Genomic DNA, 9,057 nt, shown 5'->3' with positions numbered 1-9,057 from the left:
ACGGAGGACGAACAGGTCCAGGGTTCTGCTGGCAGCGCTGCTGAAGACGAGGGATCAGAGAGGCCCGCCATTATTCAGGGGGGGGGGGGGGGGGGGGGTGCAGTCGTGGTAATTATTCAGCCATGAAACCCACTGCAGAGACCTACAACCATATGTCCATTCTGCTTCTGTGTGTGTGTGTGTGTGTGTGTGTGTGTGCGCATGGCATAACTTTGCTGCATTTTTACTAATTTAGTAATTGGTTGTTTGTTTGTTTTGTAAAAGCTGAATCCGGGCAGACATTATAACATACGTTATGACGTTTACATACTTAACCTCGTTCATTTCCATGCTGGCCCGCCGTAATCATCATATAAACCATATTAACACAGACTTATAGAAATGTAGAATGATATAGAGTGAGGCGGCCTTCTGGAACAGACACAAGAAAAACAGTTCCACTGTACGTTTCACCGGCCCAGCCGCCCCTCTCCTCCACCTCTCTCTCCCAACCTCACCTCTATCCCTCTCCCTCCCTCCTCACCCTCCCTACCTCCCTCTCTAACATATTCCTCACCCTCCCCCTTCCTCCTCTCCCTCCCTCCTCACCTCCCTCCCTCCCCGTGTAACGTCTTCTGGCCCTCCCCCTTCCTCCTCTTTCCCGATTGTCTAAGTTCTCCAGGGAAGTCGTTTGCTCTCTCACACATTGATCTCTTTGTGTTGGTAATCTTTCCACACTCCACTGGTCCACTAACACCACGGCCCTGGACCTCAGAGCAGACGTGCCCCCTCCACCAGCAGCCCCTTGCAATACCCCAGGCATCACCAGGATAAAGGAACGGGCTGCATGTTTCTAAAGCTTCTGACAGGACTGTGGAGCCATGAGGAGAGGGGAGGAGAAGAGAGGAGAGGAGAGGAGAGGAGAGGATAGGAGAGGAGAGGAGAGGAGAGGAGAGGAGAGGAGGAGAGGACGAGAGGAGAGGAGAGGATAGGAGAGGAGAGGAGAGGAGAGGAGAGGATAGGGGAGGAGAGGAGAGGAGAGGAGAGGAGAGGAGAGGAGAGGAGAGGAGAGGTACAAAAAAAGGAAAGAAAGAAAGTCGTGCTTTCTTCTGCAAAGGGACACCCTCTGACCGTTCCCTCAGCAGAGAGATGGAAGTGAAACACACAGGGCGATGTTACCATTAACAGACAGGGCGATGTTACCGTTAACAGACAGGGCGATGTTACTGTTAACACACGGGGCGATGTTAACGTTAACAGACAGGGCGATGTTACTGTTAACAGACAGGGTGATGTTACCGTTAACACACGGGGCGATGTTAACGTTAACAGACGGGGCGATGTTACCGTTAACAGACGGCCGATGTTAACGTTAACAGACGGGGCGATGTTACCGTTAACAGACGGCCGATGTTACCGTTAACACACAGGGCGATGTTACTGTTAACAGACAGGCGATGTTAACGTTAACAGACGGGGCGATGTTACCGTTAACAGACGGGCAATGTTACTGTTAACAGACGGGGCGATGTTACCGTTAACAGAACACCAGACGGCAGCGTTCTCACAGCTCGTTGGTTTTATGGCTCTGGGCCAGCGGCGGGACTATCGACCCGGAGCCGACCCTGCCTGGGGGGGGGGGGGGGGGGGGGGCAGCCAATCAGCACGGAGCTCCACTGACTGAATTAAACTTGGCTCGCAATGCAGCATGAATACAGAGTTGAACTGTGTGTGCCTCCACTGAGCAGGATAGAGGTGGAGGCACCAGGCGCAGTGTGACTTGTCTCTTGTTATACCAACCATATATATATATATAGATATATATATAGATGTTGCATATATCTCATGAGCATGGCTGCTAGCTGCCCTGGTCTTAGTGGAGGCCAGCCACTGAGAGGTTGTGAAGCGTTGCTGTATTTATGGACAGTGCTGACCCCAGCGTGTCGTGAACTCCATTTTGTAAACTCGACTCATTTTGATGCCTGGAGAAGACGCATTAAATTGTTGCAGACAGTCAGCCATTTTAGACGCTACACTCTACGCTAACTCTGTAGTTAATTAGTCAGCAGGCTTTTAACTCTTTTAATGTTTGCGGTGAGCTTTGCCACTCCTGGGTGCAAACGTTCTGTTTACGACGTGTTGGGTAGAGAACATTGCGATGGGAGAAATGCTAATGAGCCTCTTATTGGGGAAGGTTGTGGAGGCATGGAGAGGAATGTACGCTGATGAAAGGGACTCGGGGAGCAGCAGAGCAGCTGAGACCACACTGTAGTCTTTGTTCCTCCTGAAACTAACTGATTCACCTTCCTTCAGTCCCACGTTAAATCAAAACACGGCGTTGGATCTTTGTCTCACATTGTACCGATAACGGTTGACGTATTCAAATGGCAGCTGAAAGATCTCGTCGGCACTCGTTCGTTCACGCATGATAGGTTGAAGGTCACAAAAGTCTCTCATGCTATTAATAACCACTTCACAGACGCGCCCTGGACGCCTCACGAGGGTCCCCTAACGCACACATCACCCCGGCATCTGGAGCTCAGTCCACAGTCCTTCGTAAAGTCCACAGTTCCTTAAAAAAAACTAAAAACTCACAGCGAGATATTCCTTCTTCTTCTTCTTCTCCTCTACCCAGAGTTCAGTCCGTGGTGGTCTGTGCCGCCCCACCTCCTGCAGGGAGATCCTCTCTGAGTCCTGGGGTTCCCCACCTCCTGCAGGGAGATCCTCTCTGAGTTCCCGGGTGCCCACCTGATGGGCGGTCGATCTTTTCTTTGTGATTACGTTCCCACACATGTAGCGTGTCATCGCTTCCTGCTGCGGAGAGCAGCAGGGGGCAGGTTGGGGGGGCACACACCTGGGACACGGCCCGCTCTCCAGAGCCTCCACATGGAGGCCTGACTGACAGACGGACGGACCAGGGACGGGTCTCCTGATTCTAGGGAAACGCAGCGTGGCAGTCGTACATCCGCTGGAGTGTCCATTGGAACCTTAATCAAACCTCCTATAGGAGACACAGTGACAGACGGGGAACAGTGGGGGGGGGGGGGGGGGGGAGGCTGTGATGCAGTAGAAATGGAAAGCCTAAACGTATCTCTATGGAGGTCATCGAATGACACCTTGAGGTGCTCTTACCTAAAGGTGGACAAACACTGATTTAAACAACGCAAACGTGGACGAGGTGTCACATGTGACTGGAAACAAAGATAATTGAGTAAGGTGAAGCGGTGGCGGTCACAGAACACAGAGGCCTATGAGGGGACCTCACATGACAGCTGTATCTGCCATTCAGAAAACACTTCAAAACGGTCCTTCCCAATCAGTGTCAAGCCTCTTGGGTACGTGTGCATCTTCATCGCAGTGATGCTGTGTTGTGACCAGAGCTGTGAGCGATGTCAAACCCACTGGCAGAGACATCTCCAGCCTGGACTGGTTGTAAGAACGATGAACAGAGCAGGACCAGCGCCAAGCTCCCAACAGGGAAAGATGATCTGATGGGCGGACTGGGTGTGAAGGAAGAGGACTGGAGGGCAACCATCTGCTTCATGCCATGAGGAGTGCACCCTGATCCGTACGGTGTACTTTCACTAACACACACAGATCCCGTTTGTGTGTTGTTTATGTCTAAACATGTGCACAACCATCTGGGTTAACTAGGCCATCGTTATGGAACTTTTTGGCCTTGGGAGAAGGTAATGGCATTAAGTTGTACAAGCAGGCTGCAGTAATCGTAACTCCAACTCATTTCTCTTCCCATTAGAGTTTGGAGCGCACACTCTTGTTCTCTTAGTGAAAAGCTTAGGCAAAGGTTCTTGGGACGTAATCGATTCTATAACGCATGGCTGTGGACATTAATGCACAAATTTGTGTAGAGTCCGCCATCGAGCAGGACAAAAGGATTTGGAGTGCACTACTACTGCTGTTCTCAAATTGATTAAGTTGTTGTTGCATTCTCCTTGGATGCTCTGGTTGATCTACTTGATGTATTTATCACTGCTGCACCAAAACGTTCATATCTCTACCTGTCCTGTTTTCAGTTTATAATATGTGACTCGTTCTTTCTTTTTCTTGCGGTTTTATAATTGGGTCATGGATCTTTCTAGAGCTAGTGTGTTATGGTCCTATTACATGTATGGTGGCCCTGAAGGAAAGCATGAACACAGACCCCCGTGGCTGGGAATCTGAGGAGAGCAACGCAAAGTCATACGGTCGGATGAATCATAGATGAGTGTTGACACACAGTGACACACAGACACACACACACACACACGCACGCACGCACACAGACACACACACAGACACACACACACACACACGCACGCATGCACGCACGCACGCACGCACGCACGCACGCACACACGCACGCACGCACACATACACACACACACACACACACACACACACACACACACACACACACACACACACACACACATTAAGCTATTCTGCTCTATGTTTTGCAATTACCCCTGGATAAAAAGATGGCACTGAGAGAGATGTTCCAAATAGTGCGCTCCCTATGAGCACTTTGTACGGTGCACTAATTAAAGAGTGCCAGAAATAACCTGCTCCACCCGCCCCCGGCAGGTCGCTGGAGGACAGAGATCCAAAACGCCTCTCCACACCCAGGTGTAAAACGAAGCGCTGGAATGTTTCTCACACAAACGTAAAAGTCAGAGCTCCTCCCTCCACATCCTCCACGTTCAATCCGGGACATTGCATGCCTAAAAATTCAAAGATAAAAGTACGCCTCCTCCTCCTCCTCCTCCTCAACCAGTGACGCCAGCGGCTGGCCGGCCGCGTGGCGTCAGGGACGTGATCGGTACCCGATCAGGACGTGGTTCTTCTCCCCGTCGGCCGCTCACAGCTTCTGCTGCGCCGACACGCCCTTCCAGTAGTCCAGGATGTCGTGCAGGTCCTCCCCCTTGGCGAACTGCACCTTCTTGCGGAGGGCGTTGCCGGCCGTCACGTAGCAGGACTCGTCGCGGTGGCCCTTGCGGTACGGACGGAAGCGTTCCCAGATCCGCAGGGAGCTCTCAGAGGAGTACTCCGGGCTGGAGGAGTAGCCGGAGTAGCTGGAGTGGTGGCGGGCCGGGGAGAGCTGGGAGTAGGAGGCGGCGTCGCGGCGCGCCCGGGTCAGAGGCTTCAGGAAGGAGACCCTCTGGGCCGGGGAGCCCTGGTGGGAGCCCTCGTAGTAGAGGGCCGGGACGGAGTGGCGGTGCTCCGAACAGTGGTAGTCCTGCTGCACCTCCAGCTGCTCCTGCTGCTGCTGCTGCTGCTGCTGCTGCTGCTGCTGCTGCTGCTGCTGCTGCTGTTGTTGCTGCTGTTGCTGTTTTTGCTGATGGTGATGATGCTTCTGTTTGTCCTGATGTTGGGCACCAAGACCACCACTGTCGCACCCACCACCACCCCCTCCGTTGAAGCTGCCGCCCCCCACCAGCGGCAGCCTTTCCTGGGGCTCCCCGCAGCCCACCGGGCTGGCTCTCTCCGGGTACTGCTGCTGCTGCTGCTGGCCGCAGGCGTCGGGGCTCCGAGGCTCCGGGACGTCCAGACTGTAGACCCGGGCCCCCCCGCGCTCCCGGTCCCTCCCCATGGAGCCGCAGGACGTGGTGCTGCACTGCTTCTTCACGGCGTTGACCATCACCACCGCCGCATCCGCGCTCATCTGCCGCTGGATGGGTCGCACGGCGCTGGCCGGGGGGGGGGGGGCGGTACGGCGGGGTGACCACGAACCCCCCCCCGCTGATCCCTGGGCGCTCTGAGAGAGGGACGCTGAAGGCCGGGAGGGGCGCCGGGAGGGGGGCCTTGCTGGAGGGGTTCACCTGGCAGGTCTCCGTGATGACCTGGGACAGGGGGATCATGCCCCGCGTCAGGGAGGAGGTGCTGGTCGGCGGCGGGGAGGTGGGGGAGGACGCGTGGTTGGCCGAGGTGCCGGCCGCCGCCACCGCCGCCGCGTCCAGCTTCAGGGCGTCGATGCAGTTGTTGATGATCTGGTTGACCTTGTCCACCTCCATGGCGATGGTGGAGATCTCTGAGGCGGAGCCGCGCCCGTCGTCGTCCGAGTCCTCGCCGATGTCGGTGGCGTTGCCGTCGTCGTCCCGCAGCCGGCTGAGAGCGCCGTCCCCCGCCCGGTCCAGCCCCGCCGCACCGCTGCGGACGTCCATGTAGTTCCCTTTGCTCGTGAGCATGGCGTCGGAGAAGGCCGTGGACATCTTCTCCACCTGCGGGATGGACGAGAGTCTGGAGGTGCTGGTGTTGGCCGAGTGGAGCATGCCCGAGCTGGAGGAGGCGGACATGGGCAGCTTCCCCCCGTGGTGGTGCTGGTACTGGTGGTGCTCTCTCGACTGCTCCTGGAGCTTGTGGACCGCCGACGGATCGTTGGCGACCGCCGCGGCCACCTCCGGTCCGTAGCGCATCTCCAGGATGGTCTTCTTCACACATATGGACTTCTGTTTCTCGTCGTGCATTCGTTTCTTGCGGAGGCAGTAGTAGACGAAGCCCAACACGATGAGCATGCCGAACAGGCAGCCGACGATGGTCATGATGTAATGGGACGTGGTCGACGGCGTCGGCAGCAGCTCGTCTTGTTTTTGAGCTCGAGTGGCGAACTCCAGACAGGTGTGGTTGTACCTCTGGGAGTTGCGGATGGACGCCACGCAGAAGGTGTAGTTTGTGTGCGACTTGAGCTTGTCCAGCGTGATCAGCTCCTTCTTGTTCTTCAGGTTCATCACGTCCGACACGAAGGTGTGGTTGTACTGCGTGAGGATGTACATCTTGCTGAAAGGCCGCGGGATCTCCACCAGGATGGAGGCGGAGGACAGAGAGACGTGGTGGAGCTTGATGGTGGGCGTGAAGCTGTGCTCTCCGGAGGAGGTGGTGGGCTGGTGGTACGGCCCCATGCCACCGAACATCTCCAGCCCCATCCCGGACGTCCCGTCCAGGTCGGGGGACAGAGAGGTCATACCGGGGATGTACACCCCGTCCCTGCAGACGGAGGACAGGATGTTCTTGGCGTTGCGGCCGGCGTGGCCGGAGGCGACGGGACTGAGCAGGGGGTAGCCGAACATCTCGCGGGGCGTCTCGCACTGGAGCCGGTCGTAGGTGTGCGTGACGTTGTTGAAGGACTCCATCCAGGTGAGGAAGGTGTAGAGGTCACAGCCGCAGTGGAAGGGGTTGGCCGCCAGCTCGCACACCATGAGGCGGCTGAGCACCGTGAAGGTGGACGGGTCGATGCGGGCCAGCTTGTTGGACGACAGGTCGATGCTGCTGAGGCTGGGGCACTCCCAGAATGCATTGCTGGCGATGACCTCGACGAGGTTGTGCTGGAGGAAGAGGCACTGCATGCGGCCCAGGCCTCTCATCATGCCCTCCGTCAGGTTTGTCAGCTTGTTGTAGCCCAGCTGCAGGACCTGGGGAGGAGGAGAGGTGAGGTTTATTCACCGGAACGTCCTGCTGAGTGAATACTAAGAGCAGTGGTTTCTCTCCTGCCCCCTGCGGATTTGGTTGTTTCCTCGACAGTTTCCCCAGACTCGAGCTTACTGAAGCGGTTTCTGGCACTAAATCATTTGGACTGAAATGGCAGTTCAATAATTGATTCAAATGTATTTATTTTGTTTTCCATTATTATTATTGTGTTCTCCCATGTGGATGTGGAACCAATTCATCTGCCGCTGTGATTAAAGGCTCTTGCGCTAAATACACAATTACAAACATTTTCCATCATATTGGATTAAACACAGGCTACTGTTCAGAGCGACATTACACAAAGAGATCTGCTGGGACAGACGAGATGGGATGGAGAGATGCTCTGTTGCTACCCTACGACTCCCATCTCACTCTGTCCATCACCCCCAGCTCCTCCCCGCTGGACCAGGATGTAGGGCTGATGTCAACAGTGGGCGGTCACCTCAGAGCACCACGCTGCGTCCTTCACTCACCTGGAGGTTGGCCTGGCCGGCGAAGGCGCCGTCCTCCACGTAGCTGATCTCGTTCTTGGTGAGGTTGAGGTCGGTGAGGTTGGTGAAGCGGTACATGGAGGTGAAGAGCACGGCCTTCAGCTTGTTCTCGTTGAGCCGCAGGTCGTGCACCGTGTTGTTGATGTGCTGCGGGATGGTCTCGTAGGGCGGCTGGTTCTGGCTGCAGATGGCGAGCCACACGTAGCCCTTGTCCCCCTCGATCAGCCAGCAGTCGGGCCTGACGGAGGGCAGGTGAAGGAGCAGGAGGAGCGCGGAGGGGAGGAGGAGGAGCAGGAGAGGGAGAGGGGGGGGTCGGGTGGAGGGGAGGACGTTGGGCATGGTTCCGACGTGAAGAGACCACAATAAAAGAGTGGAGGAGGTGGAGCACGTGGAGGAGGTGGAGGAGGTGGCGAGGGGGGAAGGTGGATGAGAAGGTGAGGAACGCGTTCTGCTGGATGGAGGTCGCTCAGGGGTCAGTGGGTCGGCGAGGGGGGGGGGGGGGGGGGGGTTCCCCGCGATGGAGAAGAGACGGGTTTGGACCGGGTTCAGGGTGCAGAACAAAACGATGGGGATGGGGGCCGGGGGGGGGGGGGGGGGGGCAGGGGGCAATCACTGCTCTTGGGTCATGGTGGCGATTAGCAAGGGGTCCATGTTGTGTCACTTCCTGTGGGGCTGTGGCGAGGCGTCTCGGACGTGCTCTTCATGCTCTCTCTCCGTGGACGACAGACCGCAGCGAGACCGGTCGGGACGGACGGCGCAGACCTCTGGAGCAACGGAGAACCTGGCGAGGAGGAGAAGAGTCACATGATCAACCAGGAAGAGAACCAGGGCTGTGTTCCAGTATCCACACTATCCGTACTCACTCTACTTAGTCTGAGTGCGTAGGGCCGCGTTCCAATTCAGATCGGGGTGAAAAGAAGTGTACCTAAAGGACCCGGATGGTGAACTCAGAGCGGTCAAACCGTGTAGCGTGGATCGATGCTCACTTCTCGTACTCAACGGCGGCCATCTTAGCTATGTAGCGGAAGAGGGCGGAGCCAGGCTGAGCCAACGGCGGCGCATTTCCCACATAGCCTGCATTAATGGAGACGTTTTATAGCTTTTATAGCTTTTGTAGCTGTTATAG

At 56.2% G+C, this 9,057-nt stretch overlaps 1 protein-coding gene across 1 annotated transcript; it reads right to left on the bottom strand.

Annotated features, from left to right (window-relative positions):
- Positions 1-4,837: 4,837 nt before the first annotated feature.
- Positions 4,838-8,270, bottom strand: LOC311371299 (protein phosphatase 1 regulatory subunit 29-like; the record flags this gene model as incomplete). The annotated part of the gene is given in 3 exon segments (XM_084489456.1): positions 4,838-5,683; positions 5,685-7,385; positions 7,914-8,270. Coding segments are annotated over 3 exon segments (2,904 nt in total).
- Between the last annotated feature and the right edge of the window lie 787 nt (positions 8,271-9,057).

The sequence above is a fragment of the Micromesistius poutassou genome, assembly GCF_964030765.1.
Source record: "Micromesistius poutassou genome assembly, contig: SCAFFOLD_5818, whole genome shotgun sequence".
NCBI lineage: Eukaryota > Metazoa > Chordata > Actinopteri > Gadiformes > Gadidae > Micromesistius > Micromesistius poutassou.
This window is presented reverse-complemented; position numbering and strand designations above follow the sequence as displayed.